The following is a 24892-nucleotide window of genomic DNA, read 5'->3' as shown; positions in this document are numbered from 1 at the left end:
ACAAATAGCCACGAAGCTGATGATTATACCAATGCAGACTTCGCCGCTTCGCACATTTGCGGCTCTCCACACTCGGCAATCTCGTAGAGTTGTCGGAATTAACTGATGTTCGGCCATATACGTCCAAATTAATGGGAGTTTGAGTGCATTGAATAATGCATACGCCTACTGGGACCACAGTAAGAGGCCGAATTATCCGTTTATCTTGAACTATGGAGGGTCGAATTAACAAGGTTTTACTGTATACTGTCCCATTGCAAGGTTTCATGTGACTGAGCACTGGATGCATGAAATTATAAGGCCGGCAGCATTGCGAAGCATCAAAGCTATGTTCGCACCGCTGAGCAGCAAGACAACATAGTGAACTTTCTCAGGAACAACTGCAATGACAGTGTCATATGTGTGGAGTGCCTGTTTACGGGATTCCTCGTCGAACACAACCTACCCCTTAGGTGTCAACGACCACGTTGGGCCTCTTGTGCGAAAAATGTTTACGAAATTCGATGAGGCGAAGCGTTATAAATGTGTACACGGCTCTGAAATGAAACTCTGAAAAATGCGGAAGTGGCCAACCTGAAATCACAGGCATCACTCTCGAATCTTCATTTCTTTATTCAGAGTTTCCCTCAGCTGTTGCCCCGAGATTCCAATGAATCTGCTGAAGACGCTTTAGATGCTCTCGAAGCTGAGTTTGCCACAGTACAGGCATACAGTCTTCAAGAGGACATTCTGAATTAAGAAAGATGGGACGTGTGCAGTGGTCTCTGGTAGGAAAAATGAAAGACACTGATGAAAAACATGCTTCACCGAGTTGCTAAGGTGATGCTTGATTTACTCGTGATACCGCATAGCAAGGCATAGTGTGAGAGGATTTTTAGCATGGCGCGAGAAACTAGGACTGAATTCCGCTCTCAATGTGCAACACAACCCGCCAACACCTGCTGCTAGTGAAGGGCCGTCAGTCTGGACCATGTCTTGAGCAAAGCTACGCCGACAAATTTTTGAAGTGAGCAAAGTCTGCTACTGCAAGGTCCCTGCAAAAGGATGCATCGAACACCCCCCCCTGTTGGTGCAAATAAAGGTCTCCCGATTTTTTATCTTGCCACGTTGGCAGGTATGGCTATAAAACGAGAAATAATTGCCCAATCATAAGCATGCTTCCAGCATTGTGTCTTATGCTTTCTAGTATTGATCTGAGTGCCATATGTATATTTTTCTGCAGTTGTTGTTTGTTCATTGTTCTAGAAAACAATAGAACTGTTCCTTTAATTATCTGACAAAATAATGAACGTACAGAAAAATACTTGCATTCTTAGAATGTGAAGAAAAAATTAAACAAGCATGCCACATCGAATTGGCATCAAAAATAAGGGAAGATAGCGTTAAGACCTATTTTGCCTTCTCTTAATGTAGAGCTTCAGTTGTGAATCTGTGTTTTCCTTGCTCTTTGTTCCTGTTTAATTCCAAGATTGATTACTATTGGTCACGTTTTAATTTTTTACGAACATTAATCAAAATGGATCCTCTTTGTATCCACTGGCAAAGCCAATGAATGCAAAAGTGCGCCTCAACTATTCTTTTGGTGCTTGCAGCCGGCTGAGGTGGACCGTTTCTTTGGGAGGCGTGTGGACTGCTCGTGCCAGACGGATGACCTACCTCCGATGCTGCCTGTCCGCCCTGAGCTACCGCCAGCTGGTACGATTGCTCCTCCGGCGATCCTGAAGAGGACTCGCCTGCTGGCACCTGCACAGGCCAAAGTGGCTGGCAGGCCGCTGGCGGTCAGCATAGTCTGTTCAAGCCGTGCCTCGTCATCTGATGAAGAAGACGATGGCGGCACACCAGTCGTGCCAGTGAAGCAGCAGAGCCAGCAGCAGCTGGTTTCCTCTGAGGTGCCAACCACGCAGGCTTCAGCCGTTGCAGAGCCACAGCCTTCACAAGTCGAGCATTCGGTGACACTGCACTCAACTGCAGAGAAGACTGCAGCACCTGAGCAGCTGCTGCAGCAGTTTGTGCTGGCAACAGTTCAAGAGGGACCACCACAGGCAGCAGCAGTCCCAGCCCAACCACGTGGTGTAGCAGAGCTGCCACCCATCCCACAGCTGATGGTGCAGCAGCCGGGCTTGCCCCAGCAGTTTCTGGTGCCAGTGAGCCAGGCTGTGCTACTGGGGCAGCCACTGCAGCAGCACCAGCTCGCCCAGCTGCTGGCCCTACAGAAGTCATTGGCTGCCTCCCAGCCAGCACTGGAAGAGTGCCTGGTGCCACAGCCTATTCACTTGACTGCACTGCAGCAGCAGCAGCAGCAGCAGCAGCAGCAGCAGCAGCCAGTGATTGTGCAGGCAGGGAGCTCAACACAGCCTGTGCAGCCGGTCATGCTGCTGCCAGCAGGACAGGCACTGGTGACTCCACAGCCTGTGACAGCAGGCCAGCTGCCAGCTGCGCACAGCATTAGTCAGAAAGTGAATGAGCAGCTGCCACCTGAAGTTCAGACAGCCACAGTGCAAGCAGCAACTCTCGATGATGGTGCTCAGGCTGCTGGAAAGGTGTTAGTGCAAGAGGCAACTTCTGCTCACACTGAGGATCCAGAATGCAGCAAAGAGCAACAGGGTAGTCCAGTCGAGGTAGAGCCCAACACTACTGAGCAATCAGGGGAGAAAGTGGCAAGCAATGCAGCAGAAGATGTTGCTGCAGTGATGTGCGAGGCACCACTTGTAGCTCCTCCAATACCAGCTCAAGACAGTTCAGCTTGCTTGGATCAACTGGATGTGGTCATAGTAGAACGTCACCCTGCAGATGAGGCATCTGCAGATGGCAGCTTGCCTGCGGTAATCAAGTCACAAGAAGGCTTACAGCAGCATACTTGTCATGGGAGCACATCAGTATGTAACTCTGTCGAAGGTTTGCCTGTTCCTGGAGAATCCACTGTTCCAGCTGAGCATCTCCAAGAGCAGCATCAAGTTCCTGGAGAGGTGCATCCAGTAGATCCTAGGGCTGAGCAAGAGCCCCAGAGGAGATATTGCAAAGAGCTTTGCAACCTGCATTCATGCAATATTCCACAACAAGAGTTTGGCCAGAGCCTGGAGCCCGAACGTCATCTCAGTGTTGAAGGCCAGTCTGTGTCACAGTGTGAGGGAAGCTACGCTTTTCACCTGCAGGGGCCGGATAGTTCGCCGGAACAGGTGGTTCCTCAACACGATGTTGCTCAACGTGAGGCAGGTGTGACCTCTGAGGTTGCACTGGAAGGCACAGGTGAAGAATCACTGGCAGCATGTGAAGATGAGGGCGCTGTGGGACAAGGATCTCAAGACATGCATGCACAGCAGCAGCAGCAGGCCCTGGAACGAAGCACCAATCAAGTTGAGCTAGAATCTAGCAGGCTGGACCAGCAGGATGCCAGTTGTGTGGAACCACTGGCCTCTTCTGCACGATACCCAGGTGCAGCCAGGGCGCCACTGGAGCCTACTACTGTGACAGAAGGAAGTGTGCAGCAGAGTGCTCAAGACGGCAACACCTTCATAGTTTCTAGTCAGCCGCATCCTATGCATGTTTTAGTGCCATCATTGGACACTGCCTCCACAAATGACCAACAAATTGAGGAGCAAAAAGCTTTACGTTCAGAGGAGATATTTGCTAAGGTTTCAAGTAAAGCATCTCCAGAAATGGGTGTCAAGCAGACATGTCTTCTGCTCTCAATGCCCGAAGGTGTGCCTAGTCATAAGACTCAGGGCAAAGGCATGTCGGAGCAGCATAGCTTGGCCAATTCTTCTGGGCAGAGTGACTCGGAGAAGCCACCTGCTGAGGAAAGCCCTCTCTCTCCAGCAGCTAAAAGATTCAAAGCATGTAAAGGGGATGCTGTTGAACCAGTTTATTTGACGCTTCCTTGTAGCAGGGATGACAGTGATGTTTTCATGGACGATGCAGACTCTGCATCTAGTTGCGAGGCTTTACACATTGTGGAGTCGGTACCCGAAGAAGAGGTCAGAAGTATGGGCAGGGCTGGAACTGGCGAGTCGCAGGCTGATGCGGAAGATGCTGCCGGTCATTTTTTAGTGGTTAGCGGAGGCCGTCGCGTGGCGGCCTCCACTTGTGCCCAGATCCCTGTGCAGTTGGTTGTCTCGGACGGGATGCAGCAGCTGAAGAGGCTGGCTTGCAATGTCACCTGTCGCACATTCGAGCAATCGCGCACGAGTTTTCGACCTGGTGACAAGCCCACCTTGCAATTCACAGTTGAGCTGAAACTGGGCTCCAGGTCGTCCACATTGCGCCCACTTGTGAAACCTTGGTCGAAGATTGCAGGCCGACCTGCAGTGAAGCGTCAGCGACCAAAGCGATTTCAACTACGATTCAAGCCAACTTCATTGCCACAACAGCTCAGGCCTCCTGTCATCACTTCACAGAGAGAGGACGTTTTGCCTGTCGCGTCAGGGCAGACAACTCTCGTGGACGAGGAGGCAGGCAGCTCCAGCTCTAGTGCTGGGCAGCACCTTGAAGCTACAGGCGAGGTTGCAGGCCGCAGACTCAAGGGGAAGCCAACCAAGCGCAGCCAGTCACCACCCCTGGAAAACAGTCCACCATCCCCAGAGCCCAAGAGGAGGAGGGGTCGTCCAAAAAAGAATAACAGCCAAGAGGTGAGTACATGCAGAGCATGCCATGTTTCGCAGCCAATGCGACAGCTTTGCGTATCTGCGCTCTGTCAAGGTCTTTACTGCTGCAGGGGCAAGTGCATTGTGCCCTGGTCTCCAGTACTGTCAGTAAAGTCAACGAAGAATGTAAATGAGTTCTAAGTATTGAATGTTAAAAAAATATAATTTTTTTCTTACACTAGACACGTTAATTCGATTCTGGCTCATATTTTTTGGGTTAATTTGATCCGGACTGAAGGTCTCAGCTGGTGCCCATGCATTTCTATGGGCCCAAACTTTCATTATCTTGATCCTAAAATTGGTCTTTGCTGGATAATCTGAACTTGACCAGTCAACAAGCGTGCACCTGACCCCTTTAGTAGCAGCACGTCTCGGCTGAGCTTAGGGGGCAGTGAACACCTGCGATGTCCTGCCGAAAACTCCCATCTTGTGCCTGCCCTAGGAAGAGTTTTAAACAGTAGCGCTAGCTCACAATGTCCAATAAAGGTATTTTCTTCATTATAACGCACACTTTTCTTTTTTTATTCTTGTAAAAAAATTGGGTTGGAAATTGCCTGCACAATGAAGTTGCACACAAAATCAAAGCCGCGTTCGGGGCATTTCCATATGCTTTACCGCATAAACTAGTTGTATTACAGCAAAGATTACTTTAAAAATTCTGCTGCGAAGCTAGGTTTTAAAAAAATTGCTGCCACAGTGCAGCAGATATTACACTCTTGTCCAATTTTCTTGTAAGAAATCGGCTGTGTGTTAGGTTTCTACTTTGTTTACAAGTTTTGATGTAACTTATACATTAGTTTTTATTTTTAACACATAGAAAGCAGGTGCATGCTGCATTTGGGGTCGTATTAAGATTGGGCAAACGCTGCCAAATGAATCAGCAGTGTGTTCTGACGTTTCTTCTTAATCTTGTTTTATTCGACTCTTCGGATAATTCAATCAATTTTGTCAGTCCCAAGTAGGGTTGAATTAACAAAATTTGACTGTCTTTACATTTTCAAAGATGCAGCGATGGCGTAGAGATAGAGCATCCGCTTCACATGCAAGAGGACCATGGTTCGAATCCCGGTGCCGCGCTATTTTCCACCGGATAAAAAAAAAAAAGAATCCGCGTGTCGATAAAATTACATAAACAGGCCTGGAGTGCGGCCTGATCCCGGTGACCAAACGCACTCCCTTACCAGAGCAGGATTGGCCACCCTGGTGCAGTACTTGGCCACAACCTCCTATGTGAATACAACAATCAAACCCCGGCCCTTGGTCCCCAGTAGCTGCGAAGCAACTGACCACGACGTCGGTCAGACCTGTGATGCAGCGGAAGGTGCTAAGAATACCTGTGTCTGGACAGGCCACCATTGGAATCTGAACCTGGCAACGTTTAACGCTAGAACATTATCTCTTTAGGCGAGTCTAGCAGTGTGATTGGAGGAATTAGAGGGCAGTAAATGGGATATAATATGACTCAGTGAAGTTAGGGGGGACAAAAGAAGCATATACAGTGCTAAAAAGTGGTCACGTCCGGTGCTACCAGGGTTTAGCGGAGAGACGAGAATTGGAGTAGGATTCCTGATTAATAAGGATATAGCTGGTAACATACAGGAATTATATAGCATTAACGAGAGGGTGGCAGGTCCTGTTGTGAAACTTAATAAGAGGTACAAATTGAAGGTCGTCCAGGTCATCCAGTCGTAATGACCACGAAGTCGAAAGCATCTATGAAGACGTGGCATTGCCGATGGGTAAAGTCAAAACAAAATACACTAAACTCATGGGCGACTTCAATGCCAAGGTAGGCAAGAAGCCTGCTGGAGACAAGTCAGTGGAGGAATATGGTATAGGCTCTAGGAATAGCAGGGGAGAGTTATTAGTAGAGTTTGCAGAACGGCATAATATGTGGATAATGAATACCTTCTTCCTCAAGCGGGATAGCCGAAAGAGGATGTGGAGGAGCTCGAATGGCGAGACTAGAAATGAAATAGACCTCATACTCTGCGCTAACCCTGGCATCATACAAGATGTGGACGTGCTCGGCAAAGTGCGCTGCAGTGACAATAGGATGGTAAGATCTCGAATTAGCCTAGACTTGAGGAGGGAATGGAAGAAACTGGTACATAAGAAGCCGATCAATGAGTTAGCACTAAGAGGGAAAATGGAGGAATTCCGGATCAAGCTACAGAACAGGTATTTGCCTTTAACACAGGAAGAGGACCTTAGTGTTGAAGCAATGAACGACACTCTTATGGGCCTCATTAAGGAGTGTGCAATAGAAGTCGGTGGTAACTCTGTTAGACAGGATACCAGTAAGCTATCGCAGGAGATGAAAGATCTGATCAAGAAACACCAATGCATGAAAGCCTCTAACCCTGCAGCTAGAATAGAACTGGCAGAACTTTCCAAGTTAATCAAGCGTAAGATAGCTGACATAAGTAAGTATAATATGGATAGAATTGATCATGCTCTCAGGAACGGAGGAAGTCTAAAAGCAGTGAAGAAGAAACTAGGAATAGACAAGAATCAGATGTATACGTTTAGAGGCAAAGCCGGCAATATTATTACTAATATGGATAAGATAGTTCAAATGGCTGAGGAGCTCTGTAGAGATTTATACAGTACCAGTTGCACCCATGACGATAATGGAAGAGGGAATAGCCTAGAAGAATTTGACATCCCCCAAGTAACGCCGGAAGAAGTAAAGAAAGCTGTGAGAGCTGTGCAAAGGAGGAAGGCAAATCCGGAGGATCAGGTAACAGCAGATTTGTTGAAGGATGGTGGGCAGATTGTTCTAGAAAAACTGGCCACCCTGTATAAGCAACGCCTCATGACCTCGAACGTACCGGCATCTTGGAAGAACGCCAACATAATCTTATTCCATAAGAAAGGGGATGCTAAAGACGAAAAATTATAGACCGATCAGCTTACTTTCCGTTGCCTACAAAGTATTTACTTAGGTAATTGCAAATAGAATCAGGAACACCTTAGACTTTTGTCAATCAAAGGACGAGGCAGGATTTCGTAAAGGCTACTGAACAATAGACTATATTCACACCATGAGTCAGGTGAAAGAGAAATGCGCAGAATATAACCAACCCTTACATATAGCTTTCATTGATTACGAGGAAGCATTTTATTCAGGCGAAACCTCAGCAGTCATGCAGGCATTGCGGGATGAGGGTGTAGACCTGCCATATGTAAAAGTACTGAAAGATATTTATAGCGGCTCCATAGCCACCGTAGTCCTCCATAAAGAAAACAACAAAACCCTAATTAAGAAAGGCGTCAGGCAGGGAGATACGATTTCTCCAATGCTATTCACAGCATATTTACAGGAGGTATTCAGAGACCTGGATTGAGAAGAATTGGGGATAAAAGTTAATGGAGAATGCCTGAGTAACTTGCGATTTCCTGATGATATTGCCTTGCTTGGTAACTCAGGGGACTAATTGCAATGCATGCTCACTGACCTGGAGAGGCAAAATGGAAGGGTTGGTCTAAAAGTTAATCTGCAGAAAACTAAAGTAATGTTTAACAGTCTCGGAAGAGAACAGCACTTTATGATAGTAGTGAAGCACTGGAAGTGGTAAGGGAATACATCTACTTAGGGCAGATAGTGACTGCGGATCTGGATCATGAGACTGCAATAACCAGAAGAATAAGAATGGGCTGGAGTGCATTTGGCAGGCATTCTCAGATCATGAACAGCAGGTTGCCTTTATCCCTCAAAAGAAAAGTGTATAACAGCTGTGTCTTACCAGTACTCGCCAATGGGGCAAAAACCTGGAGGGTTATGAAAAGGGTTCTGCTTAAATTGAGGACGACGGAACGAGCTATGGAAAGAAGAATGATGGGTGTAACGTTAAGGGGAATAAGAAGAGAGCAGACTGGGTGAGGAAACAAATGCAAGTTAATGACATCTTAGTTGAAATCAAGAAAAAGAAATGGGCATGGGCAAGGCATGTAATGAGGAGGGAAGATAACCGATGGTCATTAAGGGTTACGGACTGGATTCCAAGAAAAGGGAAGCGTAGCAGGGGGCGAGAGAAAGTTAGGTGGGCGGATGAGATTAAGAAGTTTGCAGGGACAACATGGCCACGACTAGTGCATGACCGGGGTAGTTGGAGAAGTATGGGAGTGGGCGTAGCCAGGCTGATGATGATGATGACATTTTAAGGGATGCTGAAGCACGTTTTGAACATGTGGGATTCTCCTCCGTGTGCTCTTGGGACATAGGAATGACAACACAGTAGTGCAAACAATCACAAGGGCATTTATTGCACCTTTCATTGATCAATGCCTGCTAGCCGAGTTGCTATCCACAAAACATGCTGATGGGCGCACGACAAATCTAGAAGTCCGACTCACCGCGACCGGATGGCGAGCAAATATGTTCGCCCCATGCTGGATCCCAACGCCCGGTCGTTTGCGCGTACGGTCACGTGAATGGTGGCGCGTTCGAAGGCAGGCCACGCGAGGCGGTCTTCCAGAAGCATGGGTCGGCGCGCGCGCGGGACGTCCACGCTGTTCGCCGATCCACCGGGAAAGAGGGAGCCTGTTCTCCCCTGCGCCCCCAAGTAACCCTGCCGTAAGGCGGCGTTAGCAGCGCAACACTCGCGCCATCTCTCGCGCTGCGCCTCAACCACTCCGACCGCCGCGGGCGCCACGCCACGCGAGCTGTGCAGGAATACCAACATATCAGGGGACGCGTGAGAGTCGCGCATCCCTACAAACATAATAAGAAAACGTTTCCAATCTGCAGACTACACTGCTGTGAACACGTGAGTCAGATATTGCGCTGCATGCACCAGGGAACTTATAGTGTGTCAAAAATAGGAAAAAAATTGCTTGCTTGCTTTGTTGCATTGTCGTCAACAGCTACGTCAGAAGAGGGTGCAACCATCCCGATTGGCGGATTTTGCGATTCTAAGAACATTCTCAGTAATACGGTCCAAGCCCGTTACAACGAATCTGTATACAGTATACTTTTGAATATATCTGACCATTCGTCTTAATTAGTTTACCCTGCTTATATTATCAGTGCGATGAATTCCGGTTTTAGCGGACTCTGCTGTAACTGACTATCAGCTACAACAGACGAATTTTGGGGGAAATTTTTTGCACGCGATTATTTCCAGCTGGTTGCGTAATTTGCAAAAATGCATTTTTTTCTTAAAGGAGTCCTGAACCATCCCTCAGGCTTGGTGAAAGAACATTGTCTGCAGATAGTAGATAGCCACATTTTGCAGTCACTGTTGTGCCCTTACAACCAGCCCGGATTCTAAATCTACAAGATGAAGAATTTATCCTGCAAACGCCCTTTGGACAAACCCGGGGCTGCGCCGAAAGGCACAGCGCTCTAACACTCCCTTGACAAGTCAAGATGCTGCGCTTCCAGGCAGCGGCATCCTGTGGAGGAGCATTGGCGAGCAACGGGTCCAAACGTGCAACAAAGTGCTAGACAGCACGGCGCCATATTTCCTTTCCTCTGGAGGTCACCGGGCGCGGCAAACTTTTGAAGCGGGTGGCCAGCGCGGTCGCTGGTTGGACCTCTCGGACGACGGTTGAGTGCTGGCTTTGTATTGGGCCGTTTGAGTGACAATTGTTTCTCTGGGCTTTATATAGCCACACTAGGTCACCCAGATCGTAAGAAGTGACTTGCTGGTGTTGACTATCGTATCGAGATTTGTACTGCTTTTGTGAAGCTAGAGTACGTAATCGAGCGAGGCACCGAGCCTCTTCCGCTTGGCAGAGCGTTTCCACGATACAAGCGTCCTCGTGCTTACCAAAAGGAAAGATAGTGTCCAATGTTTACCTCAGCGAACAAGCGTGAGGAAGGAAAAGCGGACTGTATCCAGTGGTCTTGTGTTGTGCGGTGTTGTATGCGTAAGTGACGAATGGCAATACTTCGTCCCAGTTCTTGTGGTCAGAGCTTACATACATGGAAATCATGTTCACAAGTGTTCTGTTTGTGCATTCTATCAGGCCATTGGTCTGCGGGTGATAAGACATTGAGTGTTGCAAGTTGGAGGCGCACAAACGTAGAATTTTTTCGACAACATCAGCTGTGAACTGACAGCAACGGTTGCTAATGATCACTCGAGGGGAACCATGACGAAATATAATGCAATGCAGCATAAAGTTTGAAACCTTGCCTGCAGTTGCAGAGGATAGTGCTTGCATCCCGTAGAACCGAGTCAGATAGTCGGCACATACTATGATCCAGCAGCTGCCTTTGGAAGAACGTGGGAACGGTCCTATGAGGTCGATGCCTACTTGCTCAAAGGGAGAACTGGGTGGCACCACAGGTGGTAAGAAACCGGCTGGGGCTGCAGTAGGTCTCTTGTGCCCCGAAGGGGCGTCTGCGTCAGCAGGCATTTGGTGTGTTGCGACACCACGTACCAGAGCACACGAGGGTTGGACCCTCCCGCATTTAACCATGCATGGCTTAGCCGTGTCTGGGAAAAAGGGGATCCTGGGGGTTGAGCCGATGCCAGGTGTTTTGACCTTTACGGCCCCTCAGCGGAGGCAACACACCTCTTTGGCCTCGGCTTCACGTAGACGGCACCCCCGGACTGACCCACCCGGGGGAAATCGGTAGTTGCCTTTTCCTGTCTCTCTCTCTCTCTCTCCCATCAATCAGCCTTTGTCTTTCTCTCTCTTTCCATCTTTCCTGTCTTCTTCTGTCTTCCCTTTACTTCCAATTTTTCTAGGCAGCAAGGGTTAACCTTGCGTGAGTAGGCAACCTAGGTTATTCCATATTTGGTTATAGTGGTAATGTACAGCTGGCGTTTGCAGGCAGTGTTCACAGGTCCTGCAGCGTCCCCTTGTAGGACTCCTCGGTGGGTGGCTGGCGTTACTGCCAAAATTACAATCTCTTATGGCTTCTTCCTTCCCCCCATTACCTGATCGCTCCCTCAAGAGGGGGCGCTCCGAATTTTTTGCCTGTCAAAAAGAAACTTTTCCTCGTTTCCATGTAGTCCACTCCAAAACACCAGACAAACCCGTGCGAACAATCTCACCATTCCTCGTGTCCAAGTCTCTTACCCAAGTTTTTGGTACAGGTTATAAAGCATCCAGGATGGCAAGTGGTGATCTCCTCTTGGAGCTCCGTAACCAGAAACAATATGAAAAGCTACCCAATCTAGTTTCATTTGATGACGCCAAAGAAACAGTAACTCCGCATCGTACCATGCATACCACTCGTGGCATAGTCTCCGATGATGATCTCTTCGAGCTGACTGAGGCTGAGCTCTTGGAGGGCTTCAGTGAGCAGAACGTCATAAACAATAAGCGAATTAAGATGAGGCGTGATAATAAGGAAATACAGACCAAACATCTGATACTTACTTTTGGCACAAGTTTTCTGCCTGAGTCCATCGAGGCCGGGTTTATCAAGCTCCGTGTTCGCCCATATGTTCTTAATCCCCTGTGTTGCTTCAAATGCCAGCGTTTCAGTCACAGTTCACAGAGCTGCCGAGGCCGCCAAACCTGCATGAAAGGCAGTGCTCATGAGCACACCTCTGAATCTTGTGAAAACTCTCTCCGTTGTGTAAACTGTGAAGGGGAGCACGCTGCATACTCGCGGTTGTGCCCATCCTGGAAAAAAAGAAAAAGAAATTGAAACGATAAAAGTAAGAGAAAACATAACTTTCAAGGAGGCATGCAGGCGGGTATCCTACCTGCCCAAGAACACATTTGCCGAAGTGGCGCGTCAGGGAGCAGCGCCACAACGGTCTCCAGCGGCTGTCCGACCCACACCCAGTGAGGCGACAGTGATGTCATCCGCCGCCCCGGCGGCTGCAGCTGGCGCTGCTACGTTAACCCAGCAGGAGGGGCCATCTACCCCCGGGCAGGTGGTCTCAAAGGCCTCGTCCAACGTGCCGAGGCCTTCACGCCAAACAAAGTGCTCCGAAGAGCGCGTGTCCAGCGCCTTGCAAGAGGCGATGGACACCACTCCAGCAAGACGGCGCCACCAGCGCCTAAGGAGCGGTGAGGCACTCTCGATCGCTCCAAAAGAGACAAAGCTCCCGTCATGGCGCCTGAAAAAGGCCCGTGAGCTAATCCTCGTGTCTTAAACACACAGCGCTAAACACACATAGCATAATGGATACACAAATACTACAGTGGAATGTACGAAGACTTCTAAATAACCTCGACGACATTAGAGAACTACTACACAAACACAATCCCAAGTTGCTGTGTGTTCAGGAGACACATATGAAACCTACAAACACAAGCTTTCTTCGCAAATACTTCATCGTTCGAAATGATCGCGATGAGGCTAACGCCTCTGGCGGAGTAGCAATAATAGCGGGCAAGTCTGTAGCTTGCCGACACGTCGCCCTTCAGACGACCCTTGAGGCAGTGGCAGTTCGTGCCATTCTTTTTAATAAATTAATCACTGTCTGTTCTGTTTATATACCCCCGAACCATCATCTCAAGAAAACAGACTTTTACAACCTTATTATCCAACTTGCCGTACCTTACATACTTGTGGGAGATTTTAATGCTCACCACACGATGTGGGGAGACTTGCGATGCGACGCCAGAGGTCGATTAGTAGAAAAATTTTTAAGTAACGGGAACATGCCTCTTCAATAAAAAACGAACTGACTTATTATAATATGTATCACGATTCACAGTCTTTCATAGACCTATCTATTGGCTCTGCAGATCTTTTCCCTTACCTAGATTGGAGTGTTATTTAACATCCATATGGAAGTGACCATTTTCCAATACTTTTAAACTTAATTGAAGAACATCAATGCCCTTCATATACGCCTTGGTGGAAGCTAGCTTCTGCCAACTGGGAGCATTTTAAGGAATGTACTTACCTATCACGAGATATTATCATGGATTTTAGTATTGATGACGCGGTAGCATATTTTACCGCTTTTATCATCGAGGCAGCGAATAACTTCATCCCACAATCAAGGGGTAGCTCATCCAAAAGACGAGTTCCGTGGTGGAATGAGGAATGGAAGGAGGCATGGAAAAAACAAAATAAAACGTGGGGCACACTGCGCCGATACACCACTGCAGACAATCTGATAGAAATTAAAAACATTAAATCACAGGGAAGGTGGACGCGAAGGCAAGCAAAGAAGACCAGCTGGGATTCTTGTCCGGCATTAACTCCTACACACAGGAGGCAGAAGTATGGAACGGGCTGAAGTAACTAAAGAGACAACAACAATTTCAGCCATTGCCCCTTGTTGATAAAGAAGAAAACAAGTTAGAAGACCAGGCTGATGCTCTCGGTGAACACTTCGAGCGCGTGTCTAGCTCCACTCACTATTCGGAGAACTTTCTTAAACATAAAGCAATAGAAGAACTTAAGCCACTGAATCGGACATGCATCCCAAACGATCCTTATAATCGTCCTTTCACCATTGCTGAACTTAAAGCTTCCTTATCAGTACGTCGGAGCTCTGCACTGGGCCCCGATAGAAACATGTATAATATGCTTAAGCACCTGCACTCCCACACACAAATCACGCCACTTACACTTCTCAATATTATCTGGGCTGCTGGTTATCTCCCATCAAAGTGGAAAGAGGCTATTGTGATCCCTGTTTCGAAGCATGGTAGAGACACTTCATTGCTTACTATCTACCGTCCCATAGCGCTTACAAGCTGCCTTTGTAAGCTTTTTGAAAAAATGATCAATCGCCGTCTCGTACATCTCCTAGAGTCCAGTAAAATGTTTGACCCATTTATTATTATTATTATTATTATTAAACCCATTTAGGCAACTAACATAGTGAATAAATACTGAGTTGGATGTATCTAAAAGGTCAATATTAATATCGCCCATGATAATGACATTTTTCTGCTAGAATGTTAGTTTCTGCAGCAAATCACCGAGGCCTAAGTAAAATGCGCTTCCAGATGATGAAGGTAAACGATAGATGCGACCACCTATTAGGTTTTTCTTATCTTGTGAAAAAAATTTATCATTAAATTTGACCCAAAACAAATTTGCAGTTAGCCAAGTTGAGTGTCAAGTCAGATTGCCTGTAGAAACGCAACTCGGAGGATTAAAAAAAAACAAAAAGGCAGCACCACCATGATTACTGTTAACGGGATGGCAGTACTCGGATGAGTACAAAAAAAAAAAAAGCTATACAAGTTATTGTCAAATGCGCAGAGCCAGGTTTCGCTAACGCAAGAAACAGAGAAACTATCATGGGTAGATAATCAAAAATTTGTGATGTCATTCATGTATGGTTTTTTTTTTTTTTGCAGATTTTGTGCATTTAAATGGGTTAATGAATGGCAGGGTGATGAAAAGTAAGCCTTGCATTCTTCAGGCAAAACGTACAAAGCCATTGGACAGAGCTTAAAGATTGAAAATTGGAAGGCTTATGCAGGCTTAGGTATTAATAGATAGATCAGAATGAGAAGCAATGCGAAATACCCGACTGTAAGGAGATTTCCGCACTTTGATCTGACAGTTTTCTGTCCAGATGAACTGCCAACTTTTTCCCTTCTTTAAGGCAAGCGTCCTGGAGAACAAACGCTTGTTGTCTGGGGATAGATGCTCATTGACGAATATTGCCTGCGTGTTTTCTCCTGAAAACCATATGCTTCGGCTATTCAGTCAGGCCCTTTGCGCCTTCTTCATGAATTCAGTTTTTTGGTCGAGAGCAAAACCGCACGGTTATATTCTTATAACCAGACTTTGCTGGTACGTGATGCACTGTGTCGACATCAGTGGCTGAGACTTTACAGTGAATTTAGTCGCCGACGGCAGCCTGGATTGCGGTACAATCCTCCCCATGGGTACAAGGCACCCCCCTTTATTTCTAAGTTATTTAATTTTGACTATTGCTCAAGGTCAATGACTTCCCCTTGAAGGACCTCTTGTTTTGCTTTCAAAGTGCAGTTTACTGTAGGCGACTCAAGCTGTTGAGATCGGGTTGACTCCACTACATCGTTCAGAGGCTTTAGACTGTCGTCCATGCGACCACCTTCAGTTCTCATCGCACCGACCTCTAAGCTTTGTCCTGAAGCTTAGTTTGTATACTTACAACAGGCCGGTCAACTAATTCATTCAAGCGATGCTTCAATATAGCTTCTAGCTTGTCCATTGTGGGGATGCGCGACCCTCGCGCCTCCCCTGATGTTTTTCCCGCATAGCGCGCCTCCTGTAGTGCGGCTTCGCCGCGTGGCCTGCGTGATGCCCGCGGCGGTCGATGTGGTTGGGGCGCAGTGTGAGAGATGGCGCGAGTGCTGCGCTGCTAACGTCGCCGACAGGCGGGGCTACTTAGGTGCGGGAAAGAAAGGCTCTGGCTCTTTCCCGGCGGGTCGGGGGACAGCGTGGACGCCCCGCGCGCCGCCGACCCATGCTTCTGCGAGACCGCCTCGCGTGGCCGCCTTGGAACGCGCCACCGTCCGCGTGACCGTACACGCGAACGACCAGGCGTTGGGATCCAGCATGGGGCGAACATATTCGCTCGCCATGCGGTCGCGGTAAGTCGGACTTCTAGATTTGTCGCGCGCCCATCGGCATGTTTTGGGGATAGCAACTCGGCTAGCAGGCATTGATCTATGAAAGGTGCAATAAATGCCCTTGTGATTGTTTGCACTACTGTGTTGTCGTTCCTTTGTCCCAAGAGTACGGAGGAGAACCCCATATCTCCCACACCATTCGCTTACAGAGTTCAGCATTTGTCGGCATTGCGAAGATGGCTAAATAGTGAACGCAATGTCAGTACGGAAGCAGAAAAAAACTATAGCAGCAACAACAGTAGGAGCAGCACTTGCAGGATTGACACATTCTAAAAAATATCAATAATGAAAGCAACCAACCTATGAAACCAAAGAAGTTCGCTTAGTTGCGTGCTTGCAAATGCAACTGCTGCTGCTACAACAGTGATGCTCTCGCTGGAATGGCTTTTATGGCAGGAATCCGTGCTACGTAGAACGCAGCTTGGGGATGGCTTCAGCGGGGTGTGTGCTGAGACCAGCAGGGTAGTCAGTACCAGGCAGGCATGTGTGGAATGCAAGGGTGATCACCCAGATAGTCACCGCAGCGACCTCGAGGGCAGCCAATGCAGCTAGCCTGTGAAACCAAGGAAGTTCGCTCAGTTGCATGCTGGTGAATGCAACTCCTGCTGCTAGAACAGTGTTGCTTTCGCTGGGGCAGCTTCTATAGCAGGAATCCGGGCTGCATAGAACGCAGCTTGGGGATGGCTTCAGCGGGGTGCGTGCTGAGACCAGCAGGTTAGTCAGTACCAGGCAGGCACGTGTAGGATGCAAGGGTGATCAGCCGGATAGTCACTGCAGCACCCTCAAGGGCAGCCGGTGCAGCTAGCCTGTGAAATCATAGAAGTTCGCTTAGTTGTGTGTTTGCAAATGCAACTGCTGCTGCTACAACAGTGATGCTCTTGCTGGGACTGCTTTTATGGCAGAATATGGCAGCTTTTATGGCAGGACTTGGAAGTCTGCCGAGTGTCTGCTGACTACTGCAGAGTCGGCAATTATGTAATTACACGGTGCAGATTGGTGTTCAGTGTACCAAAGATGTTTTATGTTTAGGCATTTGGGCCATGCAAAGTGAGAAACAACTATCAGAAATGGAGCTGTACCATTTACAGAACTGGTTAAAAATATATTTACTTATTTGCATGACAATACGCGGAAACAGACTGGAACTAAAAGCTATGAACTTGGCTTGAACATGTTTCAAGGCCTGACAACAGGCATGACAAACAGTAGCATAGCATGATTCATTGCTTCCTTTGCTAGATGCCTGCCCATGAGTGAAAAACAAGCTGCAAGACCCTAGTGTCCCACTAGTGTCAGTCATGAGCGCCACATGTGGCTAGGGGAACCACGGAGCACTACCATGTGTAGCTTCTGAAATCGTCGTCATGTATGGACGCCGATCTCAAAGGCCATTAGCTGCAATCATAGCTTGTGTTGACAGGCATTACAGGCAAGAGCTATTCTAGAGATAGGCAACCAACCTTTAAAGAGGACACCCAAAAGATTGTGCTGGCCATGTCACTTGTGACGATAGTTTCAGTTGCTAACGCCACTTCGTGACACTTCTTCACAACTGAGGCCAGGCCTGTTGCACTAGGAGCTCAAGCCATTCCGCAGGCATCTAGTAAAGAAGGCAATGTGTGAGTATACCAGCACTCTTTAAAGAAAACATCAGCTTTGTACCCATTGCGTAAATCAGATCACGATTGTTAAGTTATACACAGAGATCACAAACTATATGAAATAAGTTTATACAGACAAAGAGGTACTGAAATATATAAATGCTAAATGTTAATTAATTGTTACGAGAAATAACTACACTACAAAATTGCACGGCTAGTACTCAAGAATTAATGATATACGTGATAATGTAATTGCAGCGCCACATGCAGAAATGGGACCAGGCCTTCATCACATCCTTTCTGCATTTATCTTTCAACTGCCCCTTATGGTGCCATGACAATATTTGAAAGGTATATTTCATGCCATTTAGCATTTTGCTCCAGTTTTTATTCCTATAAATAAAAAAGAAAAGTGTGTCTCAAAACCTGCTGGCATGTGAGCCTTGCATTGGACCACTGAGTTGTTATAGCAGCTTGAAGAACAGGCCTAGCATGGTTTGCACGTCTTTTCTGCGAGTGTAAGACAAGCTTGTGCTGCTGCAGGAAGGAGCAGCAGGAGGTGACAGCCCTGACGCCTGGAGGAGGAGCTCGGGCCGCCTTGCAGAGGCTGCTACAAAGGTTGGTGACCATCCTTGTGGACAGTTCACAAGGAACCATCAAAGTGAAAGCTACTGTTGTTGCGACACTTCACCAGAACCCAAGGGCACATTGCATGAACCTTGCAACAATGCTAAGGAACATGTGTAACAAAAAAAAGCTTTTTTTTTTTCTGTTCTTTTTATCGTGTAGGAAGATATGTTGTTTAGAAAGGCAGTGACATGGTTGCCCAATTATTCAGATTATTGTTGTAATTAAGACTAGGGGGCCAATATGGTTATCATCACACAAAGAAAACTGCACTAAACTGACAATTTAACCCGAAATTTCAATTTGAAATTGCTGCCTCTAAGCTCTTACTGCCAACAGCGACCACTTAAAGAGTACTGAGACAAAAATTTACTGTCTTGTTTTTTCTGCTCTCTTAAGTAGCTAATGACTCGGTAATCACAGCACAAACCTCATTTGCTTTGAAGCAGGACGTGATTATTTGGAGTCTTGTTTGCGGCGACCAGTCCAAGTTACCGGTTCAGAGAGCAATGAGAGTATACACTAGGTTTGTAAACACAGCTGGACACATGATCACACAAAACTGTGATGTGCGCACTCACTGGTGCATGAGCTTCGTGTTGCTAAGTTCATTTGCTACGACATGCTTTACAATGTCCTCATCATCATCATTATCATCATCATCCTCGAGCTTGCTTTGGCAATGTCGACCTAGTGGGCTGTCCATTTCGGCCGCTGCTGTTTGGCTAGGGCCTCTCGTCTCCTCCTCGCTCGTACAGCTGCATCCAATCAGCAGCGGCGGGAATGTCTAGGTGGACTCTTACAAAATACCCCCCCACCCCCCACACCAGCATGCAACGCAGGTGAAATAGCCGGAACAGCACCAGGCTTGGAGGTACATCATCTCGGCGGAAGATCGGACTGCACTGAGCTTGCTAGGTTTAATTTATATCCGGCAGGCTTGAAATTAAGTGAGCAGATATGGCTGCCCTTCAATGGGGTTCATTCTACAGGGCTAAATATAGTCCGACGTAGCGTGAGTGTGTGCACACACTACGTCATGTTGCTGAGTACAACTGCATCGATACGTTGATGCACTGGTGCAGCCAATGTAACCGGACGTGACCAACACCCTCTGACTTGCTCGTTGTCGAGATGGTTCTTGCTTCATCCATGCATTAGTCACGCCAACTGCGCCGACCCACGGTGCAATGCATGAAGAAAAAGATGGCGCCAAGACAGCTGGTCAAAGTGGCACACAGCTAGTGAGTCGTTTGTGCATGCTCCGAAGACGGCAATCGACAGTGGGCACGTTGAAGTATAGAGGGAGTGGCATTTCGGGTGGTGCAGTGCAAGTGACATGACTGGCCGCAAGCGACGCTAACCTGTGCGCCGATAACATCTGATTATAAATGTGCCTTAAGTGTCCAGTGATGCGCACAAACTCGGTCCACTTCTGCTGCTTATTGATGCTGACAGAAGCGAACGAGCAAGCCAAGTGAGCTGGCATTCTCTGGGAAACGGTACAGGGCTAGCCCTCTGGCCCTTGAATCCGGGACTGGCGAACCTTACAGTCATCCGCAGCTTGTAATAAAGTGCCTATATTTGTGAACAAGTTCAACGTCTGCACATTTATGTTGCTTATAAATGACAATAGAACTAGTTTTCCTGTACCAGCAAAAAATAAAGCACCAGGATGATCGGAGCAGCGAGGAACCTGTTTGGCGGCCCCATCCCGCGGGGTCTGCTACGTGGCCATGACGTACATGCTAGCAGCGCTCTCATTGGCTGTGGCCGTCCGACCAACGTGGCAGTTGTGCGACCTGGTGCAACCGCATCCAGTGAGTTGGTCCTCCATGTGGCGTGCAATGCAGCACGACATGCTGTCAGCACCTGATGAGTGTGTTGAGTGTGGCTATTGATGCGAATGGTCATACGACAGATCACACACAAAACCGCATCGTGTGTCTTGCACTCATGGCACGGAAAATTCTGCATCACTATACCGAACCCTCAATGTGTTGGGCACAAGTCAACAATGCAGTGTGCATGCGGCATTGTGCTGTACTCAAACATTGCGTCTGGTTAGTGCAGCACAGTCAGGCAGATACTGCAGGAAATGTTCCGACAGACACGACAAAAACTGTTGCAGTGACAGAAAGAGCATCCCGCTACGAGCAACAACTAAGAAGAAGAGCACATGCAAGAAGCATGGTAGCCTACACAAGCTCATGCCGTAGCATTTTCTCGGTTGTTTCCAGACCCAGTCTGTTATGTCAATGTTGCGAAGTGCTGCGCTTTGCGATTGGCTGCATACACCTACCTTAACATTGATTTTAAATTTGTTCTGAGCTGTATTTGCCACACAAAATGATCTGAAGTTGTGTCCACTTCAAAATTTTGTGTCGGTGCTCCTTTAAGCATGCCTTTCACAACATCAAGAAGTGTGAAGCCACCACTGTGTCGTCTGTTCCGAAACATTCCAAAACAATGTGTATGCCTTGCTGGACTTTCATTGCTTCGCATGTTCTGGTTCTGGCCCCCAATGGCACAGCAAGGGTGTTGCTGTGGCATTATGCCCACAATTAATTCACTCAAGCCATAAAATGGCACAAACCAGAAAACGCCTGCAGAAACTATCTTGGACTTACCGCTGAGACATACATGAGAACAAAACCGTGGTATACCATGCATATGGACCCTGCAACATGCACTTCATTAAGGTCACCCATCAGTGTTGCCAGACTGCTTCGGTTGTTTGCAAAGATTTTGCAGTCTTTTTCTTTCAGTGCAGGCACCCAGTAGCCGATTTTGATTGTTATAACCGATAACGCTGCATGGGAACATTGTAGTGAGCCATTTATTCTACCATAGAACACATACAGAAGTTCACCAACGCTGCTCATTGTTGCATATGTGTAGTTAAATCTAGCAATGCTAAAGTGGGTTCTACTGTACTTGTCCCTGTCTAATTATTATATTTAATTTATTTACAAACATGGCTGGCTTAACTCTATCGCTACCGCGCCATAGGCCACCGGGCATATATGACCGATGTTTTGAAGAAGCTGCCAAAAATTCAATGCGGCACTTATGGACAAGCTGCACCATCTGGTTTGTTCCTATAGAATCAGTTTCTCGAATGGAGGTATTGTTTTCAGTTTTCAACTTCTTTATTCATATTTATGTTCTTTTATTTATTTATTTTATTTGAGGGGACGCTGTGAGAAATGAAACTTTGATCGGGCATAGAAGCGCCGGTCGACGATCATAGCCTCAACTTCGGTGCGCGCCCCTGAAAACAAAAGCCGACACCGGGCACTGCGGATGATTTTGGTGACATGTTTTTCGATGAGAGTAGTAGTGATGAGTCGGATAATGACGTAAAAACATCAGATTTCAGTTCCAACAGCGACGATTTGTCTGAGAGGCCCGGGATGTCAGCCCGTGCTCGCAAGTAAGTTTTTTTTTTCGTTCACGGTGCGTTTTATGTAGTGCGCGGAGTTTGTATGTGATGACAGTGGTTTATTTTTGTGCTTCAGGGTCATCACACCGTATGGAAAACATCTTTGCCAAATGCTTCAAATCGCATCGCATTTCTGCCAAGGCGACAGTCAGGTGCCCATATCGGTGCATCGCTGCGGAGAGGCTCTCGAAGGTTCTCTAGACCACTGGACTTCTTCTTTATGTTTTTCACGGCAGAAGTGATCAAGACTTTGTGTGACAACAAGAATAAGTATGCGTGGCTGAAGATTTTGGATACCCAGAGCTACGCTAGGTGTGATGGCAGATGGGGGAAGGTCACCCCACTGGAGATGCTCAAGTTCATTGGAATTATCGTCTGCATGGGAATTGTAGAAGTACCGCGACTACATCTTTATTGGAATACAGGAAACATCTACTCCAGCCTTCTTCCTTGAAATATCATGCTTTGAAACCGGTTTTTTGCTTTGCTCGTCTTCTTGCACGTTGTGGACCTGGATGACTCAGCGGCCACAGTATCTATTGGCAAAACCTGGAAGGTAGCATGGCTTTTGAAGCATATCAATCAAGCATCAGTAGATTTTTTTCCAGCCAAAGTGCGACCTCGCCGTTGATGAACGAATGGTGAAATCAAAAGGGAGATCAGGAATTTGACAGTACATTCGCAACAAAGTGACGAAGTGGGGATACAAACTCTGGGTATTAGCTGACTCCAAAACAGGGTACACCCTTCAATTTTCAGTCTACACAGACAAACGAGAGGTACCAGGGCCACATGGTCTAGCTTTTGATGTTGTCAGTAAGCTCTGCTCGGAATACCTCGACCATGGGTACAGTCTACATGGACAACTTCTATACGTCTACGAAGCTTTTTGGGCACCTCCTTGAGTACAGAGCACTTCTGTGGGACCACTGGAAAAGATCGCCGCTGCTTTATGTTTGAGCGAAAGGACACCACATGGGAGAGGTGAGCAGAGCGCTGAGACGTCCGGTCGCTTGAGATTGGCAACAGCTTGTACATGCAGTGGAAGGATAGGTGTGCTGTGAACCTAATAAGTACCATCCACACAGCGAACTAGCACGTTCTGGCCAAACGAAGGCAGAAAACAGGAGGCACGTGGACTGTGGTGACCATCAAGAAGCCACTCCTGGTCCACGAATATAAATAATCAAGCATGTTGGGCGTGGACAAGTCTAACCAATTAATTGGGACCTACAACATTCTGAGGAAATGTGTGCATTGTGGAAGACTCTTTCCACTGCGTGGACTGTCCTGTGTAAACAGCTTTATCCTTCATGAAGCGCATCAAAGTGAGCATCCGGACGTCCCAGAGCTTGCTTAAAATACTAAATTTGACCAGCTTGCTTTCCGGGAACAGCTCGTTCAGCAAATCGAATATGATGATATAAAGGAAAGCCATGCCCCCAATCCTCCCATAGAATGAATTCGCCACTGTAACAAGCATGTGACGCCCCCTCAGGCATAATCTTCGTTGGCCTGCCAGGCTTAGTAAGCAACAATGGTCACCGCACCGCAATAAACACCAACAAGCACAGCTGCTCAGTGGTCGGTCATAGTTCGTCACTACCACGCTGCCGAGCGTCCGTCTACCAGAGGGTGCCTCGGGCCCTCCCTTTGTTTACGAACCCAGGCGGATCGTGACACTGCTGATGAGTACCCACAGATCGTCCCACGCCGCCGCCATGCCGCTGTACGGAAGGCTCGAGCCGTTCGAGGGAGATGGGTCCGCCTGGCCAGTTTCCCCTTTACAGTTTACCCTTCCCCTTTACTTAACCAAGGGGTCGTCATCGACGCTGCTTGTCTGAAACTGGATTCATGCACTGGGCGTTCGTTTGCCAGTGTATCAAGAAGCCAGCCTGTATATGGTGAAAGACGTCCCCAGCCTCCTGGCCGAGTTCAAGTCCCTGTTCCAGTCAGGGGTGGGCACATTCGCCGGCACGACGACTGGCATCTATGTACCCGAGGGAGCCCGGCCTCGTTTTTTCAAGCCTCGCCCACTGCCATTCGCCCTGAAGGACAGGGTCACCCAGGAGCTGCAACGGTTACAGCGAGAGGGCATCCTGGTGCCCGTAAAGACATCTGAATAGGCCGCTCCCATTGTGCCAGTCCTCAAGCGAGATGGCAGTGTCAGGATCTGCAGGGATTTGAAAGTTACCGTCAACCCCGTCGCTACCGTCGAGAAGTGCCCACTGCCCCGGATTGAAGCTCTCTGGTCAGCATTGTCCGGTGGACAGGCGTTTACCAAGCTCAACCTCAGAGATGCTTACGAGCAGCTGGTGCTCCAGGATGCCTCCCGGAAGTATATCACAACATGGACAACTTTGGGACTCTTCGAGTACACGCGCTTACTGTTTGGCGTAGCCTCAGCCCCGGCCATATTTCAGAGGGAGATGGACAACCTCTTCAGGGGCATGTGGCGGTGTACTTGGATGACATCCTGGTTACTGGCAGTGACGACGGGGACCACCTGCAAAACCTGCACAACATCCTGGCACGACTGCAGGACACCGGCCTCAAGCTCAAGCTGGAAAAGTGCATTTTCCTGGCCCCCAGTGTTGAGTACTTGGGGCATGTCATTTCGCAGGCTGGCCTAGCCCTGGCTCCCCGCTGGCTCCACGTTGCAGAGCATCCGTCTAACGGAGGGTGCCTCGAGCCCTCCCTCGTTCACGAACCCGGGCGGATCATCACAGTCACCAACCGAAAAAAATGTAAAAAAGAAGGAATTGCAAACTCTGATACCAAAGAACGAAATCTCAAATCAGAACAAACGTTATGTTCAGCACCTGCAATGTCTACCTGTGTTTCACATCCTCATGTGACTGCTTTGCAGAGTGGCACAGCAGTTATAACCCCTGACGTGAGCAACCATGGAAAGTGCAGTGATTTTTCTACAAAGCTGACACTTGCACAAATGATGGCTGAAAACATGTACGCCAGTCTGTGTATTCCAGTTTTCCTGTAATGAAGTCCTGGCTTAGTGCAGATGCTGTTTCTTGTTTTCTTGTATTCATTTTGCATCTTACTAGTGTGTT

The 24892-nt window shown here is 47.8% G+C and overlaps 1 protein-coding gene across 6 annotated transcripts in view; it reads left to right on the top strand.

The window, feature by feature from the left end:
• The window catches only part of LOC126538383 (uncharacterized), a 606484-nt gene that overhangs the window by 127470 nt on the left and 454122 nt on the right, over positions 1-24892 (top strand). For all 6 annotated transcript variants that reach the window (XM_072288044.1, XM_072288042.1, XM_055074756.2 and 3 more), the window contains exons 9-10: positions 1593-4625; positions 18293-18367. In XM_072288044.1, the coding sequence (XP_072144145.1) occupies positions 1593-4625; positions 18293-18367 (3108 nt within the window). The remainder of the gene's footprint in view (positions 1-1592; positions 4626-18292; positions 18368-24892) is intronic.

Source organism: Dermacentor andersoni, chromosome 4 (assembly GCF_023375885.2).
Source record: "Dermacentor andersoni chromosome 4, qqDerAnde1_hic_scaffold, whole genome shotgun sequence".
Lineage (NCBI taxonomy): Eukaryota > Metazoa > Arthropoda > Arachnida > Ixodida > Ixodidae > Dermacentor > Dermacentor andersoni.
Note: the sequence above shows the minus strand (reverse complement) of the source record. Positions and strands in the feature narration are given on the sequence as shown.